This window comes from Nicotiana tabacum, chromosome 3, assembly GCF_000715075.1.
Source record: "Nicotiana tabacum cultivar K326 chromosome 3, ASM71507v2, whole genome shotgun sequence".
NCBI lineage: Eukaryota > Viridiplantae > Streptophyta > Magnoliopsida > Solanales > Solanaceae > Nicotiana > Nicotiana tabacum.
The window spans coordinates 181,997,790-182,018,161 of NC_134082.1; the positions used below are offsets into that span (position 1 = coordinate 181,997,790).

General features: G+C 37.3%; 2 protein-coding genes and 2 long non-coding RNA genes across 5 annotated transcripts; all 4 read left to right on the forward strand.

Annotated features, from left to right (window-relative positions):
• Positions 1-319: 319 nt before the first annotated feature.
• On the forward strand, positions 320-2,008 carry LOC142175358 (uncharacterized). Its single transcript, XR_012704361.1, has 3 exons — positions 320-522; positions 1,028-1,157; positions 1,850-2,008. It is a non-coding gene; the product is annotated as an uncharacterized LOC142175358 (long non-coding RNA).
• Positions 2,009-2,741: 733 nt separating this feature from the next.
• LOC142178337 (uncharacterized) lies at positions 2,742-6,701 on the forward strand. Its single transcript, XM_075247670.1, has 4 exons — positions 2,742-4,534; positions 4,688-4,775; positions 4,884-5,317; positions 5,492-6,701. Exons 1-4 carry the CDS (start codon positions 2,742-2,744, stop codon positions 6,699-6,701), a joined length of 3,525 nt encoding a protein of 1,174 aa, XP_075103771.1.
• Positions 6,702-6,752: 51 nt separating this feature from the next.
• On the forward strand, positions 6,753-7,599 carry LOC142178340 (uncharacterized). The gene is made up of 3 exons (XM_075247676.1): positions 6,753-7,017; positions 7,159-7,286; positions 7,546-7,599. Exons 1-3 carry the CDS (start codon positions 6,753-6,755, stop codon positions 7,597-7,599), a joined length of 447 nt encoding a protein of 148 aa, XP_075103777.1.
• Positions 7,600-7,738: 139 nt separating this feature from the next.
• On the forward strand, positions 7,739-11,015 carry LOC142175362 (uncharacterized). 2 transcript variants are annotated; one of them, XR_012704363.1, is made up of 3 exons: positions 7,739-7,941; positions 8,447-8,576; positions 10,133-11,015. It is a non-coding gene; the product is annotated as an uncharacterized LOC142175362 (long non-coding RNA). The 2 variants fall into 2 exon arrangements; XR_012704362.1 differs by lacking the exon at positions 10,133-11,015 and adding an exon at positions 9,271-9,693.
• Positions 11,016-20,372: the final 9,357 nt, after the last annotated feature.

Genomic DNA, 20,372 nt, shown 5'->3' on the forward strand with positions numbered 1-20,372 from the left:
CTTCTCTTTTTGTAACACCCCAAAATTTTTATAATATTTGCATTCTTGATTGAGCACTTTTATAACGAGGAAATATTTTACTTTGCACTTGTGAAATGGTCAGTATATGAAAATTACTTACTTTAGGTTGTGTTAATATTGGCAAGGAAGTTCCATGGTGTTGCTATATGTAACACTTAATATTATTTTGACGAGTTGTTATTAATTATAGTATATAATTAAGTTTTGGGTTTCCAACCTTTTGTATTTATCTAAGAATATTTAGTAGTTGAGGAACCATTTTATTTCATATCTATTCATAAGCTCCCTATTCTTCTACTCTTCAGAAACAAAGAAGAATAACTATCTACCTCTCTCTCTTTCTATCTCTATCTTTCTACTCTATCTCTCTATCTCTATCTCTCTCTATCTCTCTCCTCCGTAAGAACAAGAAGCTGAAGTTTCATCAAAAAAAAAATCATGGATTTATACTAAATCAATGCACAAAATTCGTTTTTGGTGAAGATCAAGTTGCTCCTCTTGGTAAGCTTCTAAACCCGTTTTTATACTAGATAACTACTAGTATTTTCTATATATCTTTTTGTACATAGCTCCGATTTAAGTGATCTAGGACTTTCTGGAAAGGTATTTCATAAATCTACAACTCTTATGAAGGAATCAAAATCTATTTTTGTCGTTATATACCTGAAAAAAGAGTCAGAAAGTACAGGGCAGGTGCTGTCCAGATTTCCAGTTTAAGAAATATTCCATGTACTGCTGTTAGTAATTTTAACATAACCTTTTGTTCAAAATTGATATGGTAGTGATTCAAGATGTTCCGAAACAGTAAGACATAGATCTACAACTTTTGTGAAGACTATAAAGTCTAGTTTGTCCTTATAAATCTTCAAAACTTAGTCACAACTCGGAATAGTAATACTGTCCAGAATTTCTGTTTCAAACGTTTTGGGTAATTTTTACCAATATCATGTTTAGTTTGACTTGTTAAATCATTGAACTTATTTGGATATTTGATTATGTATTTAAGGTATATAAATCCTTGAAAAAAAATCAAAGGGGAAGTGTTTGAGGAAGTGGACAGATTTGGTTTATTTACGGCGTAGACGATTCGAACGTCCCCAAGTTGTGATTGAACTGTTTTGTGGTAAAATATCAAGGTTTGTGTATAAACTTGTACTCTTTTTGGTTTGCTGGAAATATGTTGAAATAACTTGATATTTTGTTTTTATTGTCTTCAATTTATATTGTTATATTCGTATTATATTAAGTCTTGTCAGAAATTTGCTAAATCGCCCATCCGTACGGATTGTTTGATCATTTTGCATTCTTGTTGGGACTTTGTCCTTCTTGTGGCAGTGACTTGGTCACTCATCTTGATATGCCTCTTGATTCGGATCTTTTGCCATCTTGACTTTGGATTTGTAGTTCGTCTTGAATTATGGAACTTGTCCGTGTTAAGTACGAACTAGGAAGCCATTTTTAATATGGTTCTTGATTCTCTTGTCTATTGGGTTTTGACCCTACTTGATTTGGGGCTTCGGTCCATCTTGATATCTGATTATGCTTAGTGTGATGGCATGACGTACATATTGGGCGAAAAATGGATATTTGGTATACTTCCTTAAATTGATAGTATACACTTTCTAGACTCTTGAACAGTGTTATTGATATTTGGAAATACTTCAAAGTTTGATATTGATATGTTTGATATACTTGTTCATTTGTTTTAAATTATGTTAAATTGAGCTAACTATGACTGAAAAGGGGAATTGGAGAATTTAATGACTCCAAGCCTAAAGTTTATGCACCACTAAGCTTTATGCTTAGCGATAGTTGTTTTCTATCGTAGGAAATGTTCGGGATGAAATCTGAAGATGGCCAGGGTGAATTAGTCTTTTGGAAGAACTTATGAAGATCACATTTGCATATGCACCTTGGTTTTGCATAGTTTTGGGACGTATACATGATGTACAGGATATACAGAATATATACATATATATATATATATGTCACATATATATATGTCACACTTATGTTATTTGGAGGCTTGTTGGTTTTTAAAGACCAAAAAAATCTTGTAACTTGAATTTGTAACCTACTTTATTGTATTAGGGTATTTTAACGACTCAGGTCTTGTAATATGCTGAATTTACACTTTGTCTTGTAAATATGTAGAAAAGGAGAAAACTAGTTTCCCTTTCTTTATACCCGATAGTTTAAAATTTATGTATAATACAAACTTACAGTGATTTTGAATGAGTGTATAAATTTGTTAGAAAGTTGTTTTAATCTCTTGATTGCTCAAGAAGGGTTATATCACCCTGTGTTAATATTTTGAAATTGTATTTTATTTTAAATAAAGTTATGGTGTATGTTAAAAAAAAATATATTGCACTTTGAACCTTTTCGCATGGGCCTATTTCCGCTACTAAATTACTTTGGATATTTTTATTAATATCTTTTTTAATATTTTGTAAGTAGGGAATTAGATTTGTTTCTTAAGTAGTAGCCTCCCAAAGGGGTTGCTACAAGTTTTGGTATCAGAGCTACGGTTTGTGATTCTAGGATTTGTTTTGTTGTGATAGTACGTAGTATTTGTTGTAATTTACTTTTTTGAAAATGACTTGGAGTTTATAAATTTTTGCATACTTGTTTAATTTAATTTATTGGATTCTGTGTGCACGTGCATCATGTACATGTCCCTAATGCAGTGTGATCTTATCTTTTATAGGAATTTTAATATGGCCTCTTCTTCGAATAGAGCTGTTGAATCCGTTGATGAAAGTCAGGCTCAGCATAATGTCATGCCTCACCTTCAGGGAGAAAATGAGGAACCCTTGCCTGACCTAAATCATCCTCGTGTTAGTGGAAATGAAGTGGGCAGTAATCCAAGAGCAATGAGTCATAATACTCCATTTATGACTCCTCCATTCCAGCAAATGGCTGAGTTCTTTCGTCACTTGGCTGGGACAAGGTCAGAACCTAGTGAAATGAATTTTGAGAAGATGAGAAAAATGGGCGGAGTTGAATTTGAAGGCACTACAGATCCCACGGTAGCTGAACAATGGCTCGAGCGCATGGAGAGGGTCTTTGAACAACTGGAGTGTACTAATGCTTCCAAATTTAAGTATGCTATCTCTCTTTTACAAAAAGACGCCTATGATTGGTGGGTAAGTGTGCCAAATGCAAAAGCAAAACCTCCGGTGCTGACTTGGGATGACTTTGTGAAATTATTTAGTGCAAAATATGTTCCCCCTGTCTATTGTGATGCTAAAAAGAAAGAGTTTTTGAATTTAAGACAAGGAAGTATATCTATTGCAGAATATCAACAAAACTTTCTCAGGCTTTCTCGCTATGCTAAAGGTATTATTGATGGTGAAAGAGACAAGTACAGAAGATTTGAAGAAGATTTGAATGGTTACATTCGAAAATCAGTGGCAATATTACAACTTGATGATTTTTCCAAGCTGATTTCAGCTGCTCTTACTTGGGAAAGAATTGACAAGGAAGAAGCTAGTAGGAGAGAAAACAGGTTTAGGAAGGGTAATTCAGATTATGGCGGTCCATCCAAAAAGGGAAAGTTTGATTATTCCAAGACTGAGAGTACACATAAATCATTACATCATAAGCAGAATAAGTCGAATTTTTCTACTGCCAGTACTCCACGTTATGGCCAAGGCAAAACTCATACCCCTACTTGTGCACAGTGCGGGAAGAATCATTATGGTGCCTGTAGACGAGCTTCCGGTGCTTGCTTTAATTGTGGAAGTATGGATCATAAAGTGAAGGATTGTCCTAATCCTAATCCTTTTTCGTATTCACATACAGAGGGATCAGTTCAAAAGCCTGTCACTACTCATTCTCAAGCTAATAGCAGTGCTAGACCTCGAAATATGCAAGCAGCGGGTTCGAGTGGAGCTAATCAGGCTGGTGGGTCAAGAGCTACTGCACGAGTTTATGCTATGAGACAGAAGAATGACCAGGATGGCCCAGACGTGGTTGCTGGTAAATTTCACTTATTTGGCATATCTGTTGTTACACTATTTGATCCTGGATCTTCGCACTCTTATGTTTGCTCATCACTTGCATTTCCTGATACTGTTAAATCTGGGAGACTTGACTTTGATGTGCTGGTCACGAGTCCATTAGGTCATCAGGCTGTTGTTAACAGGATTTACCGAGATTGTCCATTCATGATTCAAAATCTGGTCTTCCCTGCCGACTTGCTTGAAATGCCCTTCCAAGACTATGATGTTATTGTTGGCATGGATTGGCTCCATAAGCACCACGCAGTGGTTGATTGTAGGTTGAAGCAAGTGACATTTAGAACTCCTGCACATTCACACATAGTAGTTCAAGGAAAAAGATCATTGACATCTAATATTATTTCAGCGGTCTTGGCAAGGAAAATGATTTGTCAAGGTTGTGATGCCTATCTTGCTCATATAGTCGATACACGATTGGGGAGTCTAAGTCTTAAGGACATACCAACTGTGTGCGACTTTCCTGATGTATTTCCTGATGATCTTCATGGGTTGCCTCCAGAAAGGGAGATTGAATTTCCTATAGATCTTGTCCCGGGAACTACCCCTATTTCTATCGCTCCTTATAGAATGGCTCCAGCTGAATTAAAAGAGTTGAAGGCTCAATTGCAAGAACTTCTTGAGAAAGGTTTCATACGTCCCAGTATTTCACCTTGGGGAGCTCCTGTTTTATTTGTGAAAAAGAAAGATGGCACTCTTAGGCTTTGCATTGATTACCGACAGCTGAACAAGGTAACAATCAAGAACAAATACCCACTGCCTAGAATCGATGACTTGTTTGACCAACTGAAGGGTGACAGCTTATTCTCAAAAATTAACTTGAGGTCTGGATATTATCAGTTGCGTGTGAGGGAGCAAGATGTTCCTAAAACTGATTTTAGGACCAGGTATGGCCATTATGAATTTTTGGTAATGCCATTTTGTTTAACAAATGCTCCTGCCGCATTTATGGATCTAATGAACCGTATATTCAAGCCTTATCTCGATCAATTTGTGGTAGTGTTTATTGATGACATTTTAGTCTATTCCAAGAATAGAGAAGATCATGATAAGCATATCAGAATTGTCATGCAAATTCTGAAAGAGAGACAACTCTACGCTAAGCTTTCCAAATGTGAATTTTGGCTGAATGAAGTGGCATTTTTGGGGCACATTGTATCATTTGAAGGTGTGAAGGTTGATCCTAGTAAGATTCAAGATATTGTTGATTGGAAACTCCCTAAAACTCCAACTGAGATAAGAAGTTTCTTGGGTTTAGCAGGACACTACAGAAGGTTTGTGAAGGGCTTCTCTATTATAGCTTCTCCTTTAACCAAACTTTTGGGGAAAGATACTAAGTTTGTATGGGATGACAAGTGTTAAGAGAGCTTTGAAAAGCTCAAATCCTTGTTGACACAAGCTCCAATACTTTCTTTGCCAGCTGAAGGAAAAGATTATGTGGTATACAGTGATGCATCTCATCGTGGCTTGGGTTGTGTTTTGATGCAAGAAGGGAAAGTAATTGCTTATGCCTCTCGAAAGTTGAAATCACATGAGTTAAATTATCCCACTCATGATCTTGAACTTGGTACCATTGTTTTTGCCTCAAAAATTTGGAGGCATTACTTGTACGGAGAGAAGTGTCACATATTTACTGATCACAAGAGTTTGAAGTACTTGGGTACACAAAAAGAGTTAAACTTGAGACAACGTAGATGGCTTGAACTCATCAAAGATTATGATTGCACGATTGATTATCATCCTGGTAAAGCCAATGTGGTTGCAGATACGTTGAGTCGTAATTCCCTTGCAAATTTAACTCTAAGTCATTTGCCTTTGCTTCTTGAATTAAGAGCCATGAGTGTTTGCCTTTCATTTAATTATAATGGTTCTATCATTGCTAATTTGCAAGTCAAGCCAGTCTTACTTGAGCAAGTCCAAGAAGCGCAGAAATTAGATGAGAAGCTTGTGAAACGGGTTGAAGAAGTCCAAAATGGAAGAGAATCAGATTTTTCATTAAGGAAGGATGGTACCTTATTTTATAAAAATAGGTTATGTGTTCCTAATGATGATGAGTTGAGAAAGAAGATCTTGATTGAAGCACATAGTTCACCTTATGCAATGCATCCTGGAGGTACTAAAATGTATCGGACCATTAAGGAACACTATTGGTGGAGTGGTATGAAGAAAGACATTGCAGAGTTCATTTCTAAATGCTTGGTATGTCAACAAATAAAAGCTGAACATCAAGTCCCAGCTGGTTTACTGCAACCTTTGTCAATACCTGAATGGAAATGGGAAAGGATAATGATGGACTTTGTTTCTGGACTTCCACGTACTCAAAGAAATCATGATGCAATTTGGGTCATTGTATATAGACTAACTAAGAGTGCTCATTTCTTGGCAATCAGAATGGACTACTCACTGGAACGTTTAGCAGAATTGTACATTAATGAGATTGTGAAGCTGCATGGAATCCCTATTTCTATTGTGTCTGATAGAGATCCGAGGTTTACATCCAGATTTTGGTCTAGTCTGCAAGAAACTTTGGGTTCCAGGTTGAATTTTAGTACCGCTTTCTATCCACAAACAAACGGCCAGCCTGAAAGGGTAATACAAATCTTGGAGGATATGCTTCGAGCCTGTATTATTGAGTTTAAGGGTAGTTGGGACAAATAGTTGGACCTAATAGAATTTGCTTACAATAATAACTACCAATCAAGCATAGGCATGCCTCCTTATGAAGCTTTATATGGGAGAAAATGTAGAACGCCTCTTTGTTGGAATGAGGTTGGTGAAAGAAAATTTGTGGGTCCTGAGATTGTGCAACAAACTGAAGATAAGGTAAAAATCATCAAGGATCGTTTGAAAATTTCTTCAGACAGACAAAAGTCTTATGCTGATCTTAAAAGACGTGAAATTGAGCATCAGGTGGGCGATAAGGTATTTTTAAAGGTTTCTCCATGGAAGAAGATTATGAGATTTGGCCAAAAAGGTAAACTTAGCCCTCGATTTATTGGACCTTATGAAATACTTGAAAGAATTTGTCCGATTGCATATAAGCTAGCTTTGCCACCTGAATTAGGTAATATCTACAACGTCTTTCATGTTTCTATGCTTCGAAAATACCGCTCAGATCCATCTCATGTTCTTCCTATTGAGTCTATTGAGGTTAATCCTGATTTGACATATGAAGAAGAACCAATTCAAATCTTAGCGCGGGAGATAAAAGAGCTTAGAAAAAAGAGAATCCCATTAGTGAAGGTTCTTTGGAGAAATCATTCAGGCGAAGAAGCTACCTGGGAGCGAGAAGAGGATATGCGAGTTCAATATCCACATTTGTTTCGGGACTAGTACAAGGTAAATTTCGAGACGAAATTTTTTTTAAGGGAGAGAGAGCTGTAACACCCCAAAATTTTTATAATATTTGCATTCTTGATTGAACATTTTTATAACGAGGAAATATTTTACTTTGCACTTCCTAAATGTAAAATTGTCAGTATATGAAAATTTCTTACTTTAGGTTGTGTTAATATTGGCAAGGAAGTTCCATGGTGTTGCTATATGTAACACTTAATATTATTTTGACGAGTTGTTATTAATTATAGTATATAATTAAGTTTTGGGTTTCCAACCTTTTGTATTTATCTAAGAATATTTAGTAGTTGAGGAACCATTTTATTTCATATCTATTCATAAGCTCCCTATTCTTCTACTCTTCAGAAACAAAGAAGAATAACTATCTACCTCTCTCTCTTTCTATCTCTATCTTTCTACTCTATCTCTCTATCTCTATCTCTCTCTATCTCTCTCCTCCGTAAGAACAAGAAGCTGAAGTTTCATCAAAAAAAAAATCATGGATTTATACTAAATCAATGCACAAAATTCGTTTTTGGTGAAGATCAAGTTGCTCCTCTTGGTAAGCTTCTAAACCCGTTTTTATACTAGATAACTACTAGTATTTTCTATATATCTTTTTGTACATAGCTCCGATTTAAGTGATCTAGGACTTTCTGGAAAGGTATTTCATAAATCTACAACTCTTATGAAGGAATCAAAATCTATTTTTGTCGTTATATACCTGAAAAAAGAGTCAGAAAGTACAGGGCAGGTGCTGTCCAGATTTCCAGTTTAAGAAATATTCCATGTACTGCTGTTAGTAATTTTAACATAACCTTTTGTTCAAAATTGATATGGTAGTGATTCAAGATGTTCCGAAACAGTAAGACATAGATCTACAACTTTTGTGAAGACTATAAAGTCTAGTTTGTCCTTATAAATCTTCAAAACTTAGTCACAACTCGGAATAGTAATACTGTCCAGAATTTCTGTTTCAAACGTTTTGGGTAATTTTTACCAATATCATGTTTAGTTTGACTTGTTAAATCATTGAACTTATTTGGATATTTGATTATGTATTTAAGGTATATAAATCCTTGAAAAAAAATCAAAGGGGAAGTGTTTGAGGAAGTGGACAGATTTGGTTTATTTACGGCGTAGACGATTCGAACGTCCCCAAGTTGTGATTGAACTGTTTTGTGGTAAAATATCAAGGTTTGTGTATAAACTTGTACTCTTTTTGGTTTGCTGGAAATATGTTGAAATAACTTGATATTTTGTTTTTATTGTCTTCAATTTATATTGTTATATTCGTATTATATTAAGTCTTGTCAGAAATTTGCTAAATCGCCCATCCGTACGGATTGTTTGATCATTTTGCATTCTTGTTGGGACTTTGTCCTTCTTGTGGCAGTGACTTGGTCACTCATCTTGATATGCCTCTTGATTCGGATCTTTTGCCATCTTGACTTTGGATTTGTAGTTCGTCTTGAATTATGGAACTTGTCCGTGTTAAGTACGAACTAGGAAGCCATTTTTAATATGGTTCTTGATTCTCTTGTCTATTGGGTTTTGACCCTACTTGATTTGGGGCTTCGGTCCATCTTGATATCTGATTATGCTTAGTGTGATGGCATGACGTACATATTGGGCGAAAAATGGATATTTGGTATACTTCCTTAAATTGATAGTATACACTTTCTAGACTCTTGAACAGTGTTATTGATATTTGGAAATACTTCAAAGTTTGATATTGATATGTTTGATATACTTGTTCATTTGTTTTAAATTATGTTAAATTGAATTAACTATGACTGAAAAAAAGGGAATTGGAGAATTTAATGACTTCAAGCCTAAAGTTTACGCACCACTAAGCTTTATGCTTAGCGATAGTTGTTTTCTATCGTAGGAAATGTTCTGGATGAAATCTGAAGATGGCCAGGGTGAATTAGTCTTTTGGAAGAACTTATGAAGATCACATTTGCATATGCACCTTGGTTTTGCATAGTTTTGAGACGTATACATGATGTAAAGGATATACAGAATATATACATATATATATATATATGTCACACTTATGTTATTTGGAGGCTTGTTGGTTCTAAGACCAAAAAAATCTTGTAACTTGAATTTGTAACCTACTTTATTGTATTAGGGTATTTTAACGACTCAGGTCTTGTAATATGCTGAATTTACACTTTATCTTGTAAATATGTAGAAAAGGAGAAAACTAGTTTCCCTTTCTTTATACCCGATAGTTTAAAATTTATGTATAATACAAACTTGCAGTGATTTTGAATGAGTATATAAATTTATTAGAAAGTTGTTTTAATCTCTTGATTGCTCAAGAAGGGTTATATCACCCTGTGTTAATATTTTGACATTGTATTTTATTTTAAATAAAGTTATGGTGTATGTTAAAAAAAATATATTGCACTTTGAACCTTTTCGCATGGGCCTATTTCCGCTACTAAATTACTTTGGATATTTTTATTAATATCTCTTTTAATATTTTGTAAGTAGGGAATTAGATTTGTTTCTTAAGTAGTAGCCTCCCAAAGGGGTTGCTACAAGTTTTGGTATCAGAGCTACTTTGTGATTCTAGGATTTGTTTTGTTGTGATAATACGTAGTATTTGTTGTAATTTTCTTTTTTGAAAATGACTTGGAGTTTATAAATTTTTTGCATACTTGTTTAATTTAATTTATTGGATTCTGTGTGCACGTGCATCATGTACATGTCCTAATGCAGTGTGATCTTATCTTTTATAGGAATTTTAATATGGCCTCTTCTTCGAATAGAGCTGTTGAATCCGTTGATGAAAGTCAGGCTCAGTATAATGTCATGCCTCACCTTCAGGGAGAAAATGAGGAACCCTTGCCTGACCTAAATCATCCTCGTGTTAGTGGAAATGAAGTGGACAGTAATCCAAGAGCAATGAGTCATAATACTCCATTTATGACTCCTCCATTCCAATAATTGGCTGAGTTCTTTCGTCACTTGGCTGGGACAAGGTCAGAACCTAGTGAAATAAATTTTGAGAAGAATAGAAAAATGGGCGGAGTTGAATTTGAAGGCACTACAGATCCCACGGTAGCTGAACAATGGCTCGAGTGCATGGAGAGGGTCTTTGAACAACTGGAGTGTACTAATGCTTCCAAATTTAAGTATGCTATGTCTCTTTTACAAAAAGACGCCTATGATTGGTGGGTAAGTGTTCCAAATGCAAAAGTAAAACCTCCGGTGTTGACTTGGGATGACTTTGTGAAATTATTTCGTGCAAATATGTTCCCCCTGTCTATTGTGATGCTAAAAAGAAAGAGTTTTTGAATTTAAGACAAGGAAGTATGTCTATTGCAGAATATCAACAAAACTTTCTCAGGCTTTCTCGCTATGCTAAAGGTATTATTGATGGTGAAAGAGACAAGTGCAGAAGATTTGAAGAAGGTTTGAATGGTTACATTCGAAAATCAGTGGCAATCTTACAACTTGATGATTTTTCCAAGCTGATTTCAGCTGCTCTTACTTGGGAAAGAATTGACAAGGAAGAAGCTAGTAGGAGATAAAACAGGTTTAGGAAGGGTAATTCAGATTATGGTGGTCCATCCAAAAAGGGAAAGTTTGATTATTCCAAGACTGGGAGTACACATAAATCATTACATCATAAGCAGAATAAGTCGAATTTTTCTACTGCCAATACTCCAAGTTATGGCCAAGGCAAAACTCATACCCCTACTTGTGTACAGTGCGGGAAGAATCATTATTGTGCATGTAGACGAGCTTCTGGTGCTTGTTTTAATTGTGGAAGTATGGATCATAAAGTGAAGGATTGTCCTAATCCTAATCCTCTTTCTTATACCCATACAGAGGGATCAGTTCAAAAGCCTGTCACTACTCATTCTCAAGCTAATAGCAGTGCTAGACCTCGAAATATGCAAGCAGCGGGTTCGAGTGGAGCTAATCAGGCTGGTGGGTCAAGAGCTACTGCACGAGTTTATGCTATGAGACAGAAGAATGACCAGGATGGCCCAGACGTGGTTGCTGGTAAATTTCACTTATTTGGCATATCTGTTGTTACACTATTTGATCCTGGATCTTCGCACTCTTATGTTTGCTCATCACTTGCATTTCCTGATACTGTTAAATCTGGGAGACTTGACTTTGATGTGCTGGTCACGAGTCCATTAGGTCATCAGGCTGTTGTTAACAGGATTTACCGAGATTGTCCATTCATGATTCAAAATCTGGTCTTCCCTGCCGACTTGCTTGAAATGCCCTTCCAAGACTATGCTGTTATTGTTGCCATGGATTGGCTCCATAAGCACCACGCAGTGGTTGATTGTAGGTTGAAGCAAGTGACATTTAGAACTCCTGCACATTCACACATAGTAGTTCAAGGAGAAAGATCATTGACATCTAATATTATTTTAGCGGTCTTGGCAAGGAAAATGATTTGTCAAGGTTGTGATGCCTATCTTGCTCATATAGTCGATACACAATTGGGGAGTCCAAGTCTTAAGGACATACCAACTGTGTGCGACTTTCCTGATGTATTTCCTAATGATCTTCCTGGGTTGCCTCCAGAAAGGGAGATTGAATTTCCTATAGATCTTGTCCCGGGAACTACCCCTATTTCTATCGCTCCTTATAGAATGGCTCAAGCTGAATTAAAAGAGTTGAAGGCTCAATTGCAAGAACTTCTTGAGAAAGGTTTCATACGTCCCAGTATTTCACCTTGGGGAGCTCCTATTTTATTTGTGAAAAAGAAAGATGGCACTCTTAGGCTTTGCATTGATTACCGACATTTGAACAAGGTAACAATCAAGAACAAATACCCACTTCCTAGAATCGATGACTTGTTTGACCAACTGAAGGGTGCCAGCTTATTCTCAAAAATTGATTTGAGGTCTGGATATTATCAGTTGCGTGTGAGGGAGCAAGATGCTCCTAAAATGGATTTTAGGACCAGGTATGGCCATTATGAATTTTTGGTAATGCCATTTGGTTTAACAAATGCTCCTGCTGCATTTATGGATCTAATGATCTGTATATTCAAGCCTTATCTCGATCAATTTGTGGTAGTGTTTATTGATGACATTTTAGTCTATTCCAAGAATAGAGAAGATCATGATAAGCATATCTGAATTGTCATGCAAATTCTGAAAGAGAGACAACTCTACGCTAAGCTTTCCAAATGTGAATTTTGGCTGAATTAAGTGGCATTTTTGGGGCACATTGTATCATCTGAAGGTGTGAAGGTTGATCCTAGTAAGATTCAAGCTATTGTTGATTGGAAACTCCCTAAAACTCCAACTGAGATAAGAAGTTTCTTGGGTTTAGCAGGATACTACAGAAGGTTTGTGAAGGGCTTCTCTATTATAGCTTCTCCTTTAACCAAACTTTTGGGGAAAGATACTAAGTTTGTATGGGATGACAAGTGTCAAGAGAGCTTTGAAAAGCTCAAATCCTTGTTGACACAAGCTCCAATACTTTCTTTGCCAGCTAAAGGAAAAGATTATGTGGTATACAGTGATGCATCTCATCGTGGCTTGGGTTGTGTTTTGATGCAAGAAGGGAAAGTAATTGCTTATGCCTCTCGAAAGTTGAAATCACATGAGTTAAATTATCCCACTCATGATCTTGAACTTGCTACCATTGTTTTTGCCTTAAAAATTTGGAGGCATTACTTGTACGGAGAGAAGTGTCACATATTTACTGATCACAAGAGTTTGAAGTACTTGGGTACACAAAAAGAGTTAAACTTGAGACAACGTAGATGGCTTGAACTCATCAAAGATTATGATTGCACGATTGATTATCATCCTGGTAAAGCCAATGCGGTTGCAGATGTGTTGAGTCGCAATTCCCTTGCAAGTGTAACTCTAAGTCATTTGCCTTTGCTTCTTGAATTAAGAGCCATGAATGTTTGCCTTTCATTTAATTCTAATGGTTCTATCATTGCTAATTTGCAAGTCAAGCCAGTCTTACTTGAGCAAGTCCAAGAAGCGCAGAAATTAGATGAGAAGCTTGTGAAACGGGTTGAAGAAGTCCAAAATGGAAGAGAATCAGATTTTTCATTAAGGAAAGATGGTACCTTATTTTATAAAAATAGGTTATGTGTTCCTAATGATGATGAGTTGAGAAAGAAGATCTTGATTGAAGCACATAGTTCACCTTATGCAATGCATCCTGGAGGTACTAAAATGTATCGGACCATTAAGGAACACTATTGGTGGAGTGGTATGAAGAAAGACATTGCAGAGTTCATTTCTAAATGCTTGGTATGTCAACAAATAAAAGCCGAACATCAAGTCCCAGCTGGTTTACTGCAACCTTTGTCAATACCTGAATTGAAATGGGAAAGGATAACGATGGACTTTGTTTCTGGACTTCCACGTACTCAAAGAAATCATGATGCAATTTGGGTCATTGTAGATAGACTAACTAAGAGTGCTCATTTCTTGGCAATCAGAATGGACTACTCACTGGAACGTTTAGCAGAATTGTACATTAATGAGATTGTGAAGCTGCATGGAATCCCTGTTTCTATTGTGTCTGATAGAGATCCGAGGTTTACATCCAGATTTTGGTCTAGTCTGCAAGAAACTTTGGGTTCCAGGTTGAATTTTAGTACCGCTTTCTATCCACAAACAAACGGCCAGCCTGAAAGGGTAATACAAATCTTGGAGGATATGCTTCGAGCCTGCATTATTGAGTTTAAGGGTAGTTGGGACAAATATTTGGCCCTAATAGAATTTGCTTACAATAATAACTACCAATCAAGCATAGGCATGCCTCCTTATGAAGCTTTATATGGGAGAAAATGTAGAACGCCTCTTTGTTGGAATGAGGTTGGTGAAAGAAAATTTGTGGGTCCTGAGATTGTGCAACAAACTGAAGATAAGGTAAAAATCATCAAGGATCGTTTGAAAATTTCTTCAGAAAGACAAAAGTCCTATGCTGATTTTAAAAGACGTGAAATTGAGCATCAGGTGGGCGATAAGGTATTTTTAAAGGTTTCTCCATGGAAGAAGATTATGAGATTTGGCCAAAAAGGTAAACTTAGTCCTCGATTTATTGGACCTTATGAAATACTTGAAAGAATTGGTCCGGTTGCATATAAGCTAGCTTTGCCACCTGAATTAGGTAAGATCTACAATGTCAGATTCAATAACAGTAACAAATTGAACATAACAAACAAGTAGATTCAAATCACTAAACTCAATAATCAATTGAACTTCAAATTAAATCTAACAACATTACAACCAAGATAAAGGATTCAAGTGATTAAACTAACACACTTCTATATTAAAACTAAACAAGAACAAATGAATAAAAACAAACTGAAGAAATAATCAAGAAATGATAAACAACGAACAAGAAAAGAATCAAACATATACTGATTTCAGATCCGAGAATATCAAACAAAATATGGATAGAAATGAAACTTAAACCAACTAACCGGAAATGACCGCAACGGAACAAAAACTCGGACAGCAACCTTGACGTACCGGATCTCGACTCAACGAAAACCCACCTTCTCTTTTAACCTCGACGAACTCAGAACGACAAACGACGACCTCGACGGATTGAACCTAAAGAACGACGAGACATCAGCTGAGTTTCCAGGGGTGGTCGTTTGACGATGAAACTGGACGAAATGGTGTTTGCGAGGCTGTGCGATGGGCTGAAGAAGGAAGCAACTGCGTTTGGTATTCGATGAATGACGAAGCAGCTATGGTTGTTTGGACGTGAGGGAGGCGTCGTACTGGTTTTTTCGGCGACTGAAGGGGTCATTTGGACGTGAGGCTGGAGGCGGTGTGAAGACGAACTGGGCGAAGCTGATGGTGGTCGTAGGCAGTGTCGTCGACGGGTGGTTTGGGTAGACGACGAGGGTCGTGACTAGTCGACGCAGCAGCGCTGTTGCTCGTCAATGGCGGACTACGGTCACCGCTGCTGGTTGAGGGTCTATCCGGCGTGACAGTAGGTGGGGGCCGTTGGTAGTGTCGTGGTTGTTTGGAAGCTCTGTGTGTGTGTGTTGAGCAGCTGGTCGTCATGGTGGTTTGTCGACAGGTGAAGTAGCAGCAACCATGGGATGGGTGAAGCAGCAGCAGCCATGGCGACGCTAGAGCTCGACGGACTATGGTTGTTTAGGACGAGGGGTCGTTTAGCAGATGGTCGTTTGGGACCATGGGGACGGGGTGTTGTTCGTTGGTTGAAGACGAAAGGAGCTTGGGGCGGGCAGCCATGGGAGGTGATGGTGGAGGGGAAGGGGGGTGGCTTGGGGAAGATGAAGAGGAGAGGGGGGCGAGTGGTTTTAGGTTTTTAGGTTATTTGGTTTTGGGCTTGTGGTTTAAAATTGAAGAAAAGGCCCAATCTGATTTTATTCTTCTTTTATTGCTTCTTTTTTCTTCTTTTATTTTTTCTTAAACTAAAACTAAATTCTAAAAATCCTAAATTATCCTATAGAACTAAATTAATTTATAAAAGTGTTAATTAATTATTAATAACAATTAACACACAATTAAATAGCAATTACGATAAAATCACACAATTTGGACATTAAATGCTAAAAATGCAACATACAATATTTTTATAATTTCTTTTCTTGTAAAAACAAACTTAATTGCTCCTAATTATAGAATTAAATCCTAAATGCAAATGCAACATATTTTTGTATTTTTTTTATTAATTTAACAAATAAACATGCATGGACAAATACAAATAATTATCTAAAATGCCACGAAAATTCTCAATATTGCACACAAAGGAAAATTATTTTATTTTGAATTTTTGGGAGTAATTCTCACATAGGGCAAAATCTCGTGCTTACAAATACTATCCGCCAAAATGCTAGGTAAATCTGTGCCAAGGTAACTTGGTACTTTCGACAGAAGTCGAGCACAACCTTATCAAGGGGACCTATTTTCTGAAAGATTTAACCGAGCCTTTGCTTCGAAGGTTTCCTACATATCCCTGGCTAAAAGGGAATCAGGTTAATGTAGTTCGGGAAGTTTTGGTAGCTGGGACTACCATGGGACTGCAATGTTACTGCTGTTGCATGTTGTTATTACTTCTTGCCGACCTCCTTAATACACCATGCTGAAACAAAACAAGAAGCTAGACCAAAATATAATCTATGAATTACAAAATCTTATCTTGATCTTCAGCCATGCTCTTGTGTCTCTTGTTGCTTTGATGTCTCGGTGACTCCTCTAGCATTTCTTTACTTCTGATTTGTCTTGTATTCACCCTTGACTGCCGATCTCGAACTGCTTATGTCCTTCTCGGGAGCTTCGCATTATTTTTCCATTGAATTTTGAACTTCTTTCTTCTGCTGGGGATTTTGTTGTCTCCCGCTGCTTTACTGACTTCAACAACAATTACTTCTTAAAATATAACGCCTCAATTCTCCAAGCGGGCTCCTGATTTCAACAACTTCTTAAATGTAACACCTCCATTCTCCAGGCGGGCTCCTGACTTCAACTACTTCTTCAAAATAATTCAGCCTCCATTCTCCAGGCGGGCTCCTGACTTCAACAACAACTTAAAAATAATTCAGCCTCCATTCTCCAGGCGGGCTCCTGACTTCAACAATTTTTAAAAATAATTCAGCCTCCATTCTCCAGGCGGGCTCCTGACTTCAACAACAACTTAAAAATAATTCAGCCTCCATTTTCCAGGCGGGCTCCTGACTCCAACTTAAAATTTAACAACCTCCATTCTACAGGCGGGCTCCTGAATTCTCCAACTTAGAATATAACATCCTCCGTTCTACAGGCGGGCTCCTGACTTCTCCAAATTAGAATATAACAACCTCTGTTCTACAGGCGGGATCCTGATTTCTCCAACTTTTTAAATGTAACACCTCCATTCTCTAGGCGGGCTCCTAACTTCTTCAAACTTTTTAAATGTAACACCTCCACTCTCCAGGCGGGCTCCTCACTTCTTCAAACTTTTTAAATGTAACACCTCCATTCTCCAGGCGGGCTCCTGACTTCTTCAACTGCTTCCTTCAAAACTGGTGTTTTATTCCTTTAAAAACTGTTGGGGATAACACCGATATTTTATTTCACCAATATGTCATTTTCCTTCTTCAAAGACTATTTTCTTTAAAGCTGGTGCTTTCACTTCCCTGAAACCTGCCGGGAATAACACTGCTGGGGAATTATCTTCCTCCTTTTAACAATGGTGGGGATGATATTGATTCAAAGGTCATTGCTTTTACAACTTTGGGTTATCTTGCTTCATCCAAGATTGCTTTTCTTTTAAAACTTGTATCTCTCTTGTCATATACTGCTGGGGATTTTACTTCCTTCAAAAACTTGTGTTATCTTCTCTCTTTCCCAAATGGCTATCTGATTTCAAGAAAATTTTCGTAATGAGAGAAAATTTTCTGCCCCAGTTTGATAATCTTCTTTGTGACCCTGTCTTTCTGCTGTCAATAATATTTCCTTTCCCTACTTTAAATCAAAGAAAAATTTGTTAGTTTAAAACGGGGCGAGTGGTCGTGCCACTTCTGCTGGGGATGGTTTTTTCCCTTTTCTTTTCCCTGCTTTGCTATAAAACTTGTTGGGGATGATATTATTTGCTGGGGCTGATATTCCTGCTGGGGATTGTTTTTCTTTTCTCTTCCTTCCCCGATCTGTGTTGTCCGACCCTTGTGGAGCTTGGTCGAGAATCTGTTGGAGTTGTTCCTGTATCTCGCAAATCTGCTGGGGATCCTCTTGGAATTTGATCCATAACTTTTTAAATGTTGTTCTTTTTGTTTTTCTCCAACTTCCCCTGGAAATTTGTTCCTCTTGAGATCTAGACCCATTCATCATTTGATCTTGCGACAAACTTCTTTTTGCTTTGTCGCCTTATCTTTGGCCTGTCCTATTCGCATTTTTCTTTGCACCATTTTACCCACTGGTAGTAAGCTCTGAAAATCCTTTTCAAAGATAAACTGTTGGGGAAGTAAAGTCTTTAAACCAAGAAATGAAAAAGTGATGATTTCAAAAAATAGAAAAAGAAGAAGTCTTTCTGAACAAATGCTGGGAAAAAGGAAAGAAAAGAACTTATCTAATTGATATAACCAATCCCAACGATCATGTCGTGCATTTCGGATTGATCAACCCAGTCTATTCGTATCAATCAATCTTTTGGATGGCCTCATCTTGCTGGGGATAAATAAATACTCAACTTTTTGCCAAATGTGGACCCTTTCCGTCAATCTTGCCTTGTCGCTTCATAGTGCCCTTCGAGGGGTTTTCACTAATAAGACTCTCTCATTTCTCTCAACTCCCGTCGCCTCATGGTGCCTGTGAAGGTTTTCACCGATAAGACTCTCCCATTTTATTTTATTTTTCAGCTGGGGATTAGAGTGTTGTCGATATAGCTCTCTTTGCTGGGGATTCTTTCGGCTATCAATTCATTTCAAGTTTATGATCTTCTTCTTTGTTGGGGATCAGAGTGTTATTCTCGACTTCCATTTGCATTGACTTGGCACTTCTCAGATACTGATCGGGAGGTCTTTTTTTTGGACATCAATATGGGTTTTTGTGTATAGTTAAAAAGGAAAAGGGGTATCAAAAGTTTAAAATAATTTTGATGGGTAAAACAGTACAACTCTTGGAATCAAACTTTCTTACCAAAATTACAAACGCAAACTTCTGCCCCAGTTTTCTTGCTCAGGGATATTTTGTTACACTATGACCGAGCCGTGAGGCGCCTACGTATCCTTCTTTGAGGAATTAGGTCAAACGTAGTTCCCAATTCCTTTATTTTCTTGTGACTTTCTTTTGCCTTTATTATGATTATTTTTCTCTTTTTCTTTTTCTTTCATTTTAATTACTGATTCCAAAAGAGGGATATGAAAGAATAAATAAGGCTCAAAAGGGGAAGCAAAGGTTAAAGTGTTTGGATAGAAGAAAGAATTGCCTCCGTCATTTCATTCTCCGATAAATGCCAACTACAAACAAACAACAATTACAATCAAAAGAAATCATACATAATATCTCTTAACTACGTCAGAATTGATAGCCATGTCGACGCATTTCCCTTCGATATTTGTTAAACATAAAGTGCCATTGGACAACACTCTGGTTATAAGGAATGGTCCTTGCCAATTCGGGGTGAACTTACCCTTGGCTTCTGCCTGATGTGGCAGGATTCGTTTCAACACCTGCTGGCCCACTTCAAATTTTCTGGGGCGCACCTTCTTGTTGTATGCTCTTGTCATTCGCTTTTGATATAACTGGCCATGACACACAACTGCCAATCTCTTTTCATCAATCAAGTTCAACTGTTCCAAACGGGTTTTGACCCACTCGTTATCATCAATCTCAGCCTCAGCGACAATTCGAAGGGATGGAATTTCAACTTCCGCCTGTATTACTGCTTCAGTTCCGTATACCAACAAATAAGGAGTTGCCCCTACCGAAGTACGGACAGTAGTGCGATAACCCAACAATGCAAATGGTAATTTCTCATGCTATTGTCTTGAACCTTCTACCATTTTCCGAAGTATCTTCTTTATGTTTTTGTTGGCTGCTTTAACTGCTCCATTCGCCTTGGGACGATATGGTGTGGAATTACGATGTGTAATCTTAAACTGCTGACATACCTCTTTCATCAAATTGCTGTTAAGATTAACACCATTATCCGTGATGATCACTTTTGGGACCCCAAATCTACATATGATATGGGAGTGAACAAAATCCACCACTGCCTTCTTGGTTACCGACTTGAAAGTTTTAGCTTCAACCCACTTAGTAAAATAGTCGATGGTCACCATAATGACCTATGACCGTTGGTAGCTTCCGGCTCAATAGGTCCAATGACATCCATGCCCCAGGCAACAAATGGCCATGGTGCTGACATTGTATGCAATTCTGTCGGCGGAGAATGAATCAAATCTCCATGTATCTGACATTGATGGCATTTCCGCATGAAATTGATACAATCACGCTCCATAGTGAGCCAATAGTACCCTGCTCGAAGAATCTTCTTCGCCAATACATATCCGCT